Source organism: Leuciscus leuciscus (assembly GCF_965113295.1).
Source record: "Leuciscus leuciscus genome assembly, chromosome: 1".
Taxonomy (NCBI): Eukaryota; Metazoa; Chordata; class Actinopteri; order Cypriniformes; family Leuciscidae; genus Leuciscus; species Leuciscus leuciscus.
The window spans coordinates 14,254,627-14,270,981 of NC_138725.1; the positions used below are offsets into that span (position 1 = coordinate 14,254,627).

At 38.9% G+C, this 16,355-nt stretch overlaps 1 protein-coding gene across 2 annotated transcripts in view; it reads right to left on the reverse strand.

Moving 5' to 3' along the window:
* Nucleotides 1-1,810: 1,810 nt before the first annotated feature.
* LOC309500972 (uncharacterized protein) overlaps nucleotides 1,811-16,355 on the reverse strand; it is an 87,899-nt gene continuing 73,354 nt past the window's right edge. Inside the window, exons 3-5 of one of the 2 annotated variants that reach the window (XM_082172818.1) lie at nucleotides 6,865-6,980; nucleotides 5,592-6,643; nucleotides 1,811-4,767 (exon numbers count right to left, since the gene is read on the reverse strand). In XM_082172818.1, the coding sequence (XP_082028944.1) occupies nucleotides 4,689-4,767; nucleotides 5,592-6,643; nucleotides 6,865-6,980 (1,247 nt within the window). In that variant the 3' untranslated portion in view covers nucleotides 1,811-4,688. Of the gene's footprint in view, nucleotides 4,768-5,591; nucleotides 6,644-6,854; nucleotides 6,981-16,355 lie in introns of those variants that run through there. The other variant, XM_082172819.1, reaches the window with a different exon arrangement.

Below are 16,355 nucleotides of genomic sequence, written 5' to 3' on the forward strand. Positions count from 1 at the left end.
GGGACAGCGTCAGGGGCTCCAGTGCGTCATCAAGTAGGGGCGTGTCCAGGAGCTCAGGGGCTTCAGTGCGTCATCGAGCCCCCGTTTTAGCCCCGCCCAAAAAATCCGGAACACAGCAATGGTGAAAAACTGTTTAACGGTCTAACTCCACAATTCAGTCTTTGTAATATGTTTTAGCAAAACATTTCTAACATTTCTAATGTGTTTAGAATTTTTTTTTAGAATTGCCTTTACAGGGACTTTAAGCATGTGATGAGGTCAAATGTCCAGTTTGGGACGTAATAACTTGTAATAAGGGATATAAACTATGTTGCCCAATCTCAATTACCACAGCCACACTGTAAATCTAGCATTCACCTACTAATCATCAGATAAACTTACCCTTGATGAGTTGAGTTGTTTTGGTCTTTCCAGAGGAATATTTCCTGGCGATGGCAGAATCAGGGAACATGCCTGCCACACTCGCAGTGAAGTCATCACAAAAAGCAAATGGAAAATTTTTCTGCGCTACCAACATTGCCATCTTCAGTTCGGCTTGCATCACGTTTTCTGACTCTGCCTGTCCTTTCGTGATGAAGAATGAGATCACCTGTGTGCCCTTACTTGCCTCTTCTGCGCGATCGTGCCGCTGTGTTTTAATGTGCTGGCTAATATAATTTTTCCCACCGTGGCCTACATTAAAATCAATGCGACACACCTTACAAAAAGTGTGGAGGTTGTCGATATGACTGGGTAAGATGCACGTAAATTGTTGCATCCAACACTGTTGAAATTTGCAACTGTACTTCAGTTTATTTGCGGGGAACTGCCTTCACCTGCCATCATGTCTATATCGGCTCGCTTTCGGGTGAAGCTCAAGTGCGAAGGTGCGGAGACTCGCGCTGCGGAGCCAGGCGAAAGTATAAACAAGGCTTTAAACTTTCCGTGACTGCGCAACTGGGTTATAGGTTGCCAGGTTGAGGTGAAAAACAGGGTGAAATTGTATATGATGTGTGGATTGTGTGAATATAATGCATTTAAAGCAGGGATCAGTAGTTTCGCGATTTCTTCGCTGTATTCTCAATTTTTGCTCGCAGGTTTTTCTCTAGAGCTCCCCCCACAGCTTCGGAATAGATATTTGACAACACTGTTGTAAAATATTGTTGCCGATTCTCAGACACCAGAGGCTAGTAGATCAACGACATCAAAGCAGATGGGACATTCTTTAAAACGTCTTCTTCATTTGGGTTCGAACAGCATGAGGGAGCGCAATAATGACAGCATTTTAGCAGATTTCTTTTGGCCGTAAAGCAATTGTTTACATCGCGAGACCTGATATCACGCGAGACTTCCTGACGCGGCGGCCACCGGCCCGCCGGCTCAAAGTTGCAAGTGCGGATTCTCCGCTCACGGGCACCAGGGGGGTGCGAAACGACCACCATTCAACCCGAAATAAGTAATATAACCATTCCAATGACTCCGAAGCTATTCGGTTAAGGTAAAAAAGTTACTTAGTTCATCTTTAATACAATCTGGCAACTGGTCAACATTAGAGAAACATATTGGTACGATTATTCATAGAGGAGTTTGGGCCATGCAAATTACGGGTCCGGGAGAGAGGGCTAAAAAACGTGAGAAACCCGGGAAAAACGGGAGTGTTGACAGGTATGCTTTAAGGATGCGTAATGTTTCAGATAGTATGGTCAAAAAAATCAGATATATGCAACACATAAGAATTGAGCATCCAGACCTGCAGTGTAAACGAGGCCATCTGGCATTATCTTGCACAGATGGATGAACGCATAATTGATTGATGCTTTAACGAGAAGCAGCTCTGCAATATATGTGAAGTTCGCCAAACATCACCATGATTATGAGGCGGAGGAGGACGAAAAGTGCCATCATTGCAGCCTGTGCATATGTTTCAGTTATTGTGTGGAGAGAGATCTCAGGACTGGTAGGAGCGTATTGTGGCGGGCTTTAACGAGAAGCAGTGGGTCCAAAATTTTAGGATGAGCAAGCCAACCTTTGATATGTGTCGGGCTATCCGTCCCTTTGCAGACGCGCTTCAGGGTTTCTCTCATCATTAAACCGCGGAGATGTTGCCTAATGCCTCAGAAAATCCGATCTGCCTGTTAACATGACAGTCGCATTGGCACATATCTGATTTATATCTGATTTATTTCCACATATGAATTAGGCCTAAAACCGATAGATATGCATCAACGGTAGATGAAAAAAAATTGGCCAAATACTGTTCACAACGAAAAAACATCTATAAACATCAACATAATCACACACAAAAACCAACAAGGATTACACACCACTTCTCTTTATTCCAGCTGCTCTCTTTCTGCTGGATGTGTAAAACTGTGCTGAGATAGAGACAGAAATCATTTCAGTTTGTTTTGTAAAAACTGTATGTTGTTTAAAGTTCATAGTAATTGTTCTAACTTCATGAAGCCTCATGGTGTGAATGAAACATCAAACTGACTAGAAACTCTTTAAAATGCATATATGATACTGGATATCAATGGTGAAACTGTTAATAATGTAGACAGACCGCAATCTCATTCAATGTCAGTCATGTGTGCAGAGAACTATAATGTATTAGTGTAGTGGTTTATGGTCTTAAATATTAATATTGAGAGTTTTTGGTCACGTATCACCTAAGGCGAATGTGAGAGTGTCAGATGATTCCTTCCTATATTACGGGGCACCAGCAAAGTAATTTCACCTTGACAATAAAAAACAATCATGGAAGATTGTTAAAAGGAATAGAATTATATAAATTATAGGAAGTTCATCATCTGATCAATCTGAAGGATATAGTGAGATTCTGGCAAGCTTGTAGAGCCTCTGATTATCAACACAAGAATGACACAGTTTGCAATAAAGATTAATTTATTGACAAAGAGATACAAGATATACAAAATTACTAAACTACTAATGAAAAATTACTAAACTACTGAGAAAATGGAATCAAACAGAAACTACAAACAACTACACAAATGGACTTTGACAATGAATGCTAAGTAGATGAGCAACAGATTGGGCGAATCAATGAATGGGTAATTAGAAGTCTATGGAGGAGTCAGTTTTGGTCTTTCTAGATGCTGGAATGAGAAGCATTTACTATGAATACAGATAATGTGTCTAATGTATCTATCTGCATATGATGACCCTAGATACAGTCTCTACTTAAATAGCAATCTCATATAGCAACAACCTAATGCCAAGGCCTTTGGGAAGAGGTTTGGTTAGCTTATATTTACGTTCCACGTGGTCGGGTGATCAGTCCCTGTGATGGGCTACGTCTTCCACTGGTATCTTTCCATTCACAGTGGGAGTAAACTGGATCGCTTTCCAACAGTTGCAGAACCGCACTGAGTGCTGGAGGTTCGCTACTGGTCCTTGTGTAATCCAGAGAACTGTAGGTCAGGTGGTGGTCGATCCGCAGGATCCTTTGCAGGCTAGAGGTTACAAAGCCAAGAGTCGTGCAGGTCAAGCGTTGAATGCTGAAGTCCTCAGCAGAAGCGGTTGAGCTGCTTGAAGGTCCGGTGAAGGTTTACTTGCAAGAGTAAAACCTTGGTTGCACAGTTATTCCTTCCCTCGTCAGGTCAGAAACTGGGAGCAAGGGTGTTTTCACTTGGGAACGCTTTTATTCCATCCAGTTAAGGAGGCGAATACTAGGGAGGCGATTATGATTCCTCCCATCACTTCCCACCTTTCCACCCTGTGGAGCTTGTTACATTGTCCCAAAATACACAGCTAAATGTAACAGTGTCTTTAGAACCTTGGAAATGCTTTATTTCCTTTCCAAACCTTTCTCAAAGTACTTGTGGCAGTGTTCTGAACTCGTAGAGTCCAAACTTGATGTAAATTGGTTGAGGTATCACCCAGATGTCCATTTCTGTGTTAGTGGTGAAATTACATTGGCTGTTATTCCCTGTGTGGTTTCCACGGTGTGTGAACGGTTCCCTGGGTGAATAAGGAGATATGTAGGACATGTTCCTTACAGTTTTCTGTCCATTTTTGTGGTTCTAAGCCAAAGTGTATAAAGAAAAAGTTGGTGTTTGGAGGCATTGTATATTATACATTGCAATTAATATTCTTCAATGTATTACTTCATTTCTGTTTCTTAGGGTTCTTTGTTCCTACTGTGTTCTAGCCAGAACTGGTTTGGTGGCCTTGGCCAGTCCATGGTCGTTTAGCAGTTGGTGTCATGAATGGAGGGTTGAGGTGAACAATGGGCAAACGTTGATTAGATTAGCCTGTGATCAACGGGTCGTTGATGTCGTCACCTCTGGCCGTCCTGATTACCATAGTCCTTTAGTGTCTTTCACATCATATCACATCCTCTTCTTAATCACAGTGAGACAAAGAGAAGAGGTCAGAACTAAAATTATTCCTGATTCAAGCAGAATGAGCATAAAATAAAAACGGACGATAGCAATGAGTTGCTGATAAAATGAGTAATGAGTTTAATCGATTATTACTTGAAGCAAATACAAAAAAAAATAAGTAAAAGTGAAAGCGAATGAGACCAATCTCTCTCTTTACTGACTTATAAGAGCCAAATCATCTCAAGAGAAGCGTCCAGTTTAAAAGATCCATGAAAGTTTATGTTGTATTTGCATGAAAGAGTAGAAGTGGAAGATAAACTAGACTTCCCAGTGTGAACTCTCATGTGAATCTTCAGACTTGAATTAAGTGTTTTTTAACACTGAAGGCAGGAGACAGATTTTTTGGCTTCTGTTTTTCCTTTCTTGTTCATGTCCATCACATCTAAAAGAAACATTAAATCAAGTGAGATTTCAAATGAGAAACAAACATGAAATGATAAGTGAAGCTCAAAGTCAAGATCACTGATGAGTTCAACAGTCATTTTTTATCTCATAAAATCCGGTCAACAACTGCTGAGCACGATTATGATCTATTTTAATGTCATGAAGATGATTTGTGTTATAAGTCACTAGTTTCGTCATGAAACTCTAGATGACGCAGGCTTGACATGTGATCCGTAAGCAATCACATCGTTTCCTACACGACACAAGCTGATTGGCCTCTAAGCTATGCAAAAATGTATGAATCTGTTGACAGACCATCTTTTCACACAGAACCAGTTTGACACAGAGCGCTTGCTGAGGCACAGAAGCTAACGCGGTTCCAACCGGATGTGCTTTTATCCTTTCCTGGTCATGACGTCACCCGCCCGTGACGTTCACTCTCGCCACTGGACTAATTGACACATGTGCTTCATACACAATCACGCAGGGACTTCCCAAAGCGGCATCGATGCATCGCGAGTTCCCTTGAAAGGGAACTGAGACATGATGTGAGATTTAAACATAGCCACTGCTCACATCCATATTGATAAATGGCAATTTTTTGCATGGAAACAACAGTGTGCCAAATTTTCGGTTGTACGCTCGTATTGTAAATAAGGGCCACTGTGTGAAAACATATACCAATCGTGCCAATATCTATGGACTAAATGCATAAGAAAAATATAGTTCACAATGGTGAGCTACAACAGGAAAAGCACACAAGCCAAACTAACTTCAAGATTTCAAATTTTGTTTCTCAGCACATAAAGATAAACTACTCACCGTGATCTCAGACTGTGTTGATGTGGTTTCTCCACTGCATGGATCTTCATGTGTCGCTTCAGGTTACTTTTAAAAGAGAAACTCTTTCCGCACTGATCACACGTGTGCGGCTTCTCTCCAGTGTGGATCCTCTCATGTGTTTTCAAATGTCCTGACCGACTGAATCTCTTGTCACAGTGTGAACACTTGTAAGGTTTCTCTCCAGTGTGGATCATCTCATGTCTTTTCAAATGTCCTGACCGACTGAATCTCTTGTCACAGTGTGAACACTTGTAAGGTTTTTCTCCAGTGTGGATCCTCTCATGTGTTTTCTGACTTTCTGACTGACTGAATCTCTTGTCACAGTGTGAACACTTGTAAGGTTTCTCTCCAGTGTGGATCATCTCATGTGTTTTCAGACTTCTTGATCGACTGAATCTCTCGTCACAGTGTGAACACTTGTAAGGTTTTTCTCCAGTGTGAATTCTCTGGTGCAGTTTCAAACTGTTCGCTGTAGTAAAAGTCTTCTCACACTCAAAGCACATGTACTCTCTCACTCCAGTATGTCTTTTCTGATGTCTTTGTAAATATAGCAGGAGTGAAAAACTCTTTCCACACACAGAACATGAATGCGGCTTCTCCTTCATATGAACTGTCAGGTGTGTCTTCAGGGCTGATGAAATAGAAAATGTTTTGCCGCATTGATCACATGAGAACGGCTTCTCTCCGGTGTGGATCCTCATGTGAACATTAAGAGTATGTTTATGTGTGAAACTCGTTCCGCATTGATCACATGTGAACGGCTTTTCTCCAGTGTGGATTTTCATGTGTTCTTTAAGGTGTCCTGATTGTGTGAAACTCTTCCCACATTGATCACATGTGAACGGCTTCTCTCCAGTGTGAATTCTCATGTGAATCGCACAACTGTCTTCACATGTGAAACTCTTCCCACACTGAACGCATGTGAACGGCTTCTCTCCAGTGTGGATCCTCATGTGACACACAAGATTTTGTTTGCTTGATAAACTCTTTCCACACTGAGTGCAGGTGAAAGATTTATTGTCTCTTCTTTTCTTTACATTTACATTTACATTTTTACATTTATTCATTTAGCTGACGCTTTTATCCGAAGCGACTTACAATTGCTATATATGTCAGAGGTCGCACGCCTCTGGAGCAACTAGGGGTTAAGTGTCTTGCTCAGGGACACATTGGTGTCTCACAGTGGATTCGAACCCGGGTCTCTCACACCAAAGGCATGTGTCTTATCCATTGCGCCACCACCACCCCTACACTTTACAATTGTATTTCTTGTCTTTGAGCGACTCAAATGTTTTTCTCCAGGTTTGACATGATTTTCCTCCTCTATTTCACTCAGTTCTTCACTTTCCTCACTCTCTTCCATCAGGTCTGAAATGAAAGAGAAAAAGACATTTAATTTTCAATGCATCAAAACAATTCCAAGTAAGATATGAAGTGAAAGGACTTAAATGTCAACTATGATGTAACAAAGTAGACAACTGCTATAAATATTACAATAATTTTTATGCCTTTTTATAAGGGTGTATTCACACCTGTCTTGTTTGGTTCGATTGAATTGAACTCAATTTTGTTTCGCCCATTGGTGCGGATCTTTTGGGCGGGTGTGAATACAGCAATCTCACTCGGGTGCGGACCGCACAACCGTACTGGCTGAAGAGGTAGTCTCGGTCCGGATCCAAACGAACTCTGGTATGGTTGTTTAAGGTGTGAACATGACCCGACCCAACTGCAGAAAGTACTACACCTTTTTTGACAGGGTCAGATTTTTACTGTGTAATTTGGGGAGATGAATTGCCTATACATTAGGGGTGCAACGGATCACAGTTGATCCATACAGACCAGCTGGCCCACGGATCGGCACGCATGTGATTCGCGGATAAACTGCTAAATTGGTCCAACTTTATATTAAGTGACTTTAAGTACTATGTACTTACTTTGAAATTAATAATTTGATACAATGTACTAATTGTGTAACTACATGTTTTTACATTGTACTTACATTTAAAAAATTCCTGCATGTAATTACAGTTGTAATTAATTTATGTAATTACATTTCTAATTACACAGTTTACCCTTCCCTTACACCTTAACTCACCCTTAAACCTACCCAATCTACCACACCTGTCTTAACCTTACCTGTATCACACCTCAATAGCAGCAAAAGTGTTTTACAATACAACATGAACACAATAAGTACATTGTACTTATTTTTTGATGTAAGTACATAGTACTTAACGCCACTTAAAGTAACAACATGTAGTTTTTCAACCTTCATAATATATTTCCAAGACCCTTGTGATGGTACATCGACTTACAATAGGTTGAATGAGACGTCTGCCAGAGCCTGACACTAACATGCTAGTTTTAGATGGTTAGGATGCTATCGCTATCATTCTCGTTCAGATTTGAGCATTGCAATCGACATGCAAATCGCAAATGTTTGAGTTAAAATGTTTAGTCTACTAAATATGTATAAATTATGAAAGGAGGAAGATTAATAATATTATCATTGCCCATATGAAAAAAAACCTGCATGCTTCATATACAGTAACCGTAAATCATTTTACGACAGCGGTAATGGACAATTCCGCTTCCAACCTGTAGGGCGACCGCAGAGGAAAAGTTCCATGTTGTTGCTTTAATATAAAGTGGCACCCAATTTGAAAAGCAGACGTAAAGACGAAAATTGGGACTCACATGTTATCTTTCCCTCCCCGAAGCGCACACAGAGAGAGAGAGAGAGAGACGGAGAGAGATGTGTTTCAGACAGCACTTGGACACAGAATTGATTCCTTTTTTGCGTTTCCTTGCCCTTGAACGGACACATGCATACAAAATTATGTTAAAAAACGTAAATGCCCGTCTCGGCAAATATTCTCTCGGTTATGTCATATTTTTTTCCGGTCCGTGCATTCTGACTTAAAGTGACAGCAGACACCTAATATTCCTACTGTTATCTGTGTTATTAATATTAATAAAACAACAAAATACAGCTTTTACAAAGATGAAACTATACTTAATTTCTATACCTGAATATTACTGTTAGACTTTGTAGGTTTTTTATTATATTTGCTTGTAATTTGTGTATTTGTTCTTATTTTATTACAGACTGTTCACTTGTTTTTAATAATGTTTAAACTTTTCGAGTTAGGCTAGTAGTGTTTTCATGTGGTGTTGAAGAACTTCAAGTGAGCTTTAAATAACAAATGAAAAGCAAAGTTACTTTAGCCTACAAAGTTACATTCCCCCATATGGTCATATTGTGCTCAAAAGTTTCTCCATATGTAAAGTGATCCACTGGAGGCAAGTTGTAAAGATAACCCAAGTGCAGCTTTATTTCAATAAGAAAATCAAAACATAAAACAAAAGCATCATGTGGCATGAACTCAAAAACATGAACATGAAAATGATTCACAAACAGTGAATACAGGAAACAATACTTGACCAAGACACATGGCAAACATGAGGGCTTAAATACACAGACTAATGACAAGACACCTGTGAACAATGAACAGACAATTAACCAATGACAAGACACATGGCAGGATCACATGACAAACAGGGAATCACATGACAGACATGGAAACATGACATGAACAAACCCAAAACGTGACAGACCCTGGCTCAGCGGCAGCAGACGTGACCCGAACAGTCTCTGGCTCGGCAGGCGTGACGTGAAGTGACTCAGGCTTGACGTGAAGAGACTCAGGCTTAGACGGCACTGTTGGGTTGCGGGGTTCCTCATCCGCAAAACCCACCGTAAACGATGAGCCACTTAACAACAAGACCTGGTCAATGTATTGGGCCAGGGACCATTTGAATTTTTTAGCTCATCATCACTCGCTCATTTAGACGCACCCTAAATATGTCCTTGAGGGCCACATCATTAAAATCCAACTGGCAACACAGCGAACCACACACAAAAAAATAAAAAAATAAACATAGTATTTGGTCCGGACCAAAGCAAGTGAACAAGTGAACTAGCATAAGATCAAATGAATTTCGCTGTGAGAAAAAACACAAATATTTGCAGTATAGTAGATTGTATATTTTTGGAATGATAATTATTTGTTATATGTGTTTGTAATAAAAGACACACTGCAGAGTGTGACATCATTTCACGACCGTTGCAGTGTGTGTAGACATTTCACATGCTCAAAGTGTAGACTGACCGCGGCTTTAACTGGTTTTAAATTAACAATTTGTAATAGCATTATCTGTGTCCTACATATTTCACTGTAAACATCTGACATGATTTTCCTCAATACAATTTCTTAATCCTCGACACCCAGGAAGTGACATCATCTGGGCCAGTGTTGCCAGATTAGGCGGTTTTGAATTTGATTGTGCAGGTAAAAATGGGTTTGGGCTGGTTTGGGGTCAGTTCGGCGGTTTTCAAACATCTACATTTTATAATCTTAAACAAAACATCAAGTGTGCTTGTATTCCATAAAATCAGTCATCGTGACACACAGTCAGCAGGCTTTGTCATTGACGTCGCTGATGAGCACAGTCAATCAGCAATCAGCAGGCAATTTGAAGGGAGTAAAGCCTGTGTTTATAGGCTAAGGAAATGTCATTTTGCTTTTATTTTAAATATTTATTTATTTATTTGTTACCATATCATAATGCTTAACACTGAGAATTGTAATAACTGTAATGTGATGATCAGATATCTAAATCAGAGAATATCATAGGTTAGAGCTTTATTGTTAGGATTTATTTTTAACAACAGATTCAGGTGAAGTTAGAGCTGATCTGCACATGTCTAGCGCATGAGCTTTAGAGCCCCCGTTAAAGTTCAGGTACAAGTCAATATACAGACTTTTGCACACTGAACATGGGTTGGAGCTCTTCATTTTGAACTCTCAAAAAACACCAGATTGATGTAATGTACAATGATGTAATGTACAAATGTACAAAATGGTCTTAGAGGAACCAATGTCCACCCACAGACATCCCAAGTCTCCCGGAAGTTCCGGTAGTCTCCCACATATTGATGCCTGCAAATGAGTTAAAATCCGGAATCTAGAGTGAGCGAGCAAGAGCGTGAATGCGAGACAGAGACTGTGTTCCAAACCGTGTAGCGCGCACGGCAGAGAGTGTGTGTGTGTGTGTGTGTGTGTGTGTGTGTGTGTGTGTGTGTGTGTGTGTGTGTGTGTGTGTGTGTGTGTGTGTGTGTGTGTGTGTTTGTGCGTGTGTGCCTCATCAAGCGCTTGTAAGACAGAGAGCATCCTGATTGGCCTGTTTCGGCAAATCAACCAATCAATTGTCAGTGTGGCCGGCCTTTTTATCCCTTCTCCCGAACCAAATTAATCAGTTAAGTCTATCTAGACACAGGAGCGCTATGACAGAGGGAGACAGAGGGACAGAGGGAACTTTTTGTCGGGTTCTTGGCGAGGAGGCATTTGCTAAGTGAAGAAGCACTCTCCACTCACAAGACGAAGCAATTCTTCAAAGATGCCAGAGCATTCTATGTCAGAAGCTTTCAAAAAGTAAAAGAAAAGTTCCCAATGAGAGACCAAATCTTGACAAATCTGTCAGTGGTCAATCCAGAGAACCAAGATGATGTGGAACCAGAGCAAATTTTGACTTTGGCAGAGAGATTTCCAAATGTGATGAAGGCAGATGCCAGAGAACTATGGAATGCCAAAGCTGCCAATATTAAAAATAAATAAATACATAAATAAATATACAAATAAATGTAAAAAAGAAAAAATAAATAAATATATATATATAAATAAATATACATAGAAAAGCAAAAAAACGAAAATAAATAATTATTTATACATTTATTTCCTTATTTATGTATATATTTATTTTTTTCCATATTTATTTATTTATTATTTTATTTATTTATACATTTATTCATTTATACATTTATTTATTTATACATTTATTTATTTTTACATTTATTTATTTATACATTTATGTATTTCTACATTTATTTATTTCTTCATTTATTTCTTCCTACATTTCTTCCACCGTAGGGTAATGAGGAGGGTGTGGTTTACCTCAGACATAGCAATCGAGCTCAGAGTAAGCGAAGGCGAAGGGTTGAGGCCACAGTGACACCCTGTGGCGAAATACAATAAGTATAGCTCACTGATATTGATGCGGTCTGTGACTGCGAGGTATATAAATTCTAAATCTTACTGTGTGACATGGATAGGCTACTCTTTATTCCGGACATGGCCGTAGAATAAAACATAAAAAGCAAAGGCAGATCAGAACATTTAATGAAGAAAACCGGGTTCTGTAACTTACATGGCAGACAGGGGATGAGCGTAACGTTAGAAAGCCGGGCGATAAAGGAGGATACATCCACAAATCCAGAGTAGCAAAAATAAATAGCAGACAAATCAAAGGAAAAACTAAACATGTGTGCAAGCGGTTACCAAACATTTTTTTCTCTGTGAGTTTTCAAAAAAAAGAAAAAAACATTAATGTGCACCAAATCTATGCGCTTAAGTTGCTGTCTGTTTGGTTTCCATGGTGACGCGTCTAGCTTGTTACGTGACACACCGCAGCCACAACAGCGCTGAATGAATGATGATCTGCTTTTATGTCATTTTTCCTTTTTTACATTTGTTAGCTATGGCATGAAATATCTGATATTCCGATTGTCAAATATTTGCAACGCAATATATATAAAACGCAAAGTATTGCAAGAAAGAGGCAAAATGAATGCGATCTTCAGACAATTTTTTAAACACTCGACGGGCCGGATTAAACAGCCCAACAGTATGTGGCCCGCGGGCCGTAGTTTGCCCACCTCTGCTGTAGCCTATTGTGCCCTGCTTCCTTTCCGTGAGTTCTGACCGAAAAATGGAAAATATCAAGCGCTTCCGTTTCAGAGTCCCTGTTTCATGTTTGTTAGCCCAGGCCAGGACATTTTACAAATCCAGACAAACGATGTTCTACGGCCATGTCCGGAATAAAGAGTAGCCTATCCATGTCACACAGTAAGATTTAGGATTTATATACCTCGCAGTCACAGACCGCATCAATATCAGTGAGCTATACTTATTGTATTTCGCCACAGGGTGTCACTGTGGCCTCAACCCTTCGCCTTCGCTTACTCTGAGCTCGATTGCTATGTCTGAGGTAAACCACACCCTCCTCATTACCCTACGGTGGAAGAAATGTAGGAAGAAATAAATGAAGAAATAAATAAATGTAGAAATACATAAATGTATAAATAAATAAATGTAAAAATAAATAAATGTATAAATAAATAAATGTATAAATGAATAAATGTATAAATAAATAAAAGAATAAATAAATAAATATGGAAAAAAATAAATATATACATAAATAAGGAAATAAATGTATAAATAATTATTTATTTTCGTTTTTTTGCTTTTCTATGTATATTTATTTATATATATATTTATTTATTTTTTCTTTTTTACATTTATTTGTATATTTATTTATGTATTTATTTATTTTTAATATTGGCAGTGTTGGCATTCCATAGAGAACAACTCCATTTAGAAATCCTGGATTATGTCTCAACTAACCTGGAAGCACTGGTGCCAAATTACAAGAATTTACCAGTCGATGAGTTCTGGGGGAAGCTGTCCAAAGTAATATCTGTGAGCTCAGGGCAGTTGAGATTCAGGGAGATCTGTCAGCTGATGAAGGTGCTACTGGTGCTGCCAAATTCTAACTGTGATGTGGAAAGGGCATTCAGCATTGTGCGTCACATCAAGACAGAATTTAGGAGTCAGATGTCTCACCAAACACTTGTGAATCTGATGTCTTGCAAGATAAACAAATTCATTGACACAGAGTGCTATGAGGTTGAGGTTTCTGGAAAGTTGCTCAAATCTGCGAAGCAAGCAGCAACAAAGCGCAGAAAAAGCAAAAGGCATAGGAAATAGGCCTAGGCCTACATGTAGGCTACATTTGGCGTGTATGTAAATAGTTATTTTATTCATTAATTGTTCTATTATATTCAGCTGTATTTCGGTATACAAGTAAAGTCATGTTCTGTGGTGAATAGGGATACCTCCCTGAAATGACTTTTTGCAGGTTGGGATGTCTGCACCCACCACAGTCTCACAAAATCCTGTGGGAAACACTGTATACCGCAGCAAAATAAGTCTATAATAGTAATCTGCAGCGTGCATTTGTGTGAAGCTTTTACACTTTTAATGAGAGCGAGATCAAACGGTCTGAATCAGAAGCCGTCGCTGTTGTCAGTCTCTCCTCTTCCTCCAGCTTAACCACGTCAACTCACTTAGTTAGCATTTTTCAAAACTGTGGTGTAATTAAGTATTAAAACTCAGTCGAATCAATATTTTGTGTACAGTTATGCAATTAAGCCATCCAGTATCATGGACTCACTCTCTCTTGTTTCATTCAAACGCTGATGCTGCCATTTTGTGGCTATTGTTTTGTAAACTGTTGGATTATGAGATACAAACAGGTACGATTTTAAAACTGTTTAATCTAAAAATCAATGTATCTTATCCCCATAGTTATTTATCTAGCGAAATGCTGTGTAATAAGTGGTATGACTGTATACTGTATCTCTTAAATGTCCTTCTAGTTTGAACTTGCCGCTGAAACTGCTCTCTCCACGGAAGCTTTGCGTTTAAAGACCAAATAAAATATTTAAACTCAGATCAATATTTCATGTGGCAAGTAGCCGTGTTATAAGCGGGATAATGTACATCTCCGCTTCGGGTCCTCATCACCCTGTCGGGGGTTATTTTGAGAGAACAACAAGCTAAATGTACATTATCCCTTAATAGTAGTAGTATGAGGCAAAATTAGCAAAAACACATTAATTAAGGCATTAATGTACTAGGTAATTGCACGTATACATGTAGGCAACAAAATATTATAGTGTTTCACAAAATGCAACTATGTAGGCTAATATAACAGTTAATGCAAAAAAACAAAATAAAATACTAAGCATACTTGCAACGCTCCATTATGTAAACACATCAAGAAAATGTGTGTAAATATTGTGTGATATAAAGTCTTTTTGGTACAATCATGCCGTATCATTGAATAACATTGAACCATGTGGTATCTGACGGTGTTAGTCAAACAAATATTATATCTTAGACTGCTATTCAATCACATTGAAACATAAAACTAATTAAATAACCATTAAGTATGCAAACATACCTTTAAAGAAGAGTAGAAAGAGGCAAATTGAGCAAAAACACACCATAAGTCCAACTCTCTCACTCCAGCATGGAAAAACACATGTATGAATGAAGCGATAGACAGATCACGATTAAAAGCTCCACTTTCAAAGGGAGTTTGCTAATTATGCTGATCAACAAAGTTTTAACAAAATGTACACTGTTATAAAGTTACAAAGTGACCGTAAATAGGACATTGGTATGAGAGAGTGAAAGATACTGTGCTTCCCGTCTGCTTTCACAGTGAGACTAAGCGCGAGTGCTTAAAGAGGAAGCGATACCACTTCCTCACGGCCGTTAGTGCAAGTGCAGACAAGACTACCAGATCTCTCTCCTCGCAGTGGATCTGACACCTGTGAGATCAAAGACTGATAGACGCTCGTGCACGGTGTTGCTAATAGATGTAATTTAAGTTCTGTTGTTTTTATATGAAAATAAATATAATGAACAAGACACCCAAAGTAGCCTACTTGTTATTTAATACCAATCCAAATACGTGTTTATCAATCATTTTTTCTTTAATACAGGTGTGTTTTTATATATATCATATAGAGATCGCACTGTCAGAGAGTTTGGGAATATTCACACATAATTTATACACGTAAAAACATGATATCAGAGTTTTAAAATCAGACATTTTAAAAGAGAAAAATACATCACGGTTGTTTAAACCAGTGGTTCTCAAACCTGTCCTGGAGGACCACTGACACTGCAGGTTTTCGTTGTCTCCCTAATCAAACACACCTGATTCAACTCATCAGCTCATTATCACATGGGTTAATGAGCTGATGAGTTGAATCAGGTGTGTTTGATTAGGGAGACAACGAAAACCTGCAGTGTCAGTGGTCCTCCAGGACAGGTTTGAGAACCACTGGTTTAAACCAATGAGCATTAAGCTGTGTCGTCAGCAAGTCGTTTCCCATCATGCTTTTGCTCAGCGCAGTCGGTGGAGAGAAACTGCAGAATCCGACACAACCGCCTTGTCGTCGCGACGAGTTTTTAGACATTCGTTAAATATAATGCAAAAGCTATGGTTGTAACTATAATGTAAGCTGTGTACCAATATCATTTGTGTAAAGAAGTTTGGCATTATTTGCCAAACTAAGTGTTGTATAACCAGCATTAGAGCAGTGATGTGTGAACTGAATTAGGTGTGTTACAGTGAAGTTATTGAATATTTTTCACAATATAACATGTGCAAAAGCACACTTAAACTAAGTGTTGTAGTATGACCAGTGGGAGACCATTGATGTGTAAGCTGAATTTGGTGACACTCTAGTGTGTAACATTGAAGTTAATGACTATTTAACGTTTTTGGGGGGTTATATTGCACTTTGCAGACGATCCCTTCAGACTCTCTCAACCATCTGCTCATAGAGATAAATTTATATTATAAAGCTCGTTTTTAGGAAATTTAGGTTGTAGCTCGTTGTCTACGTTACTGTGATTGTAAATAATTGTAATTTGTGTTTTAACAACGTTTAACTCATGAGTTATTGATCCGGGAAGTTTGAATATGTGAATTGCCAACTTCACTAAACTCCTTGAGTTAAGCACTGACCGTATTTCTTTATATTTG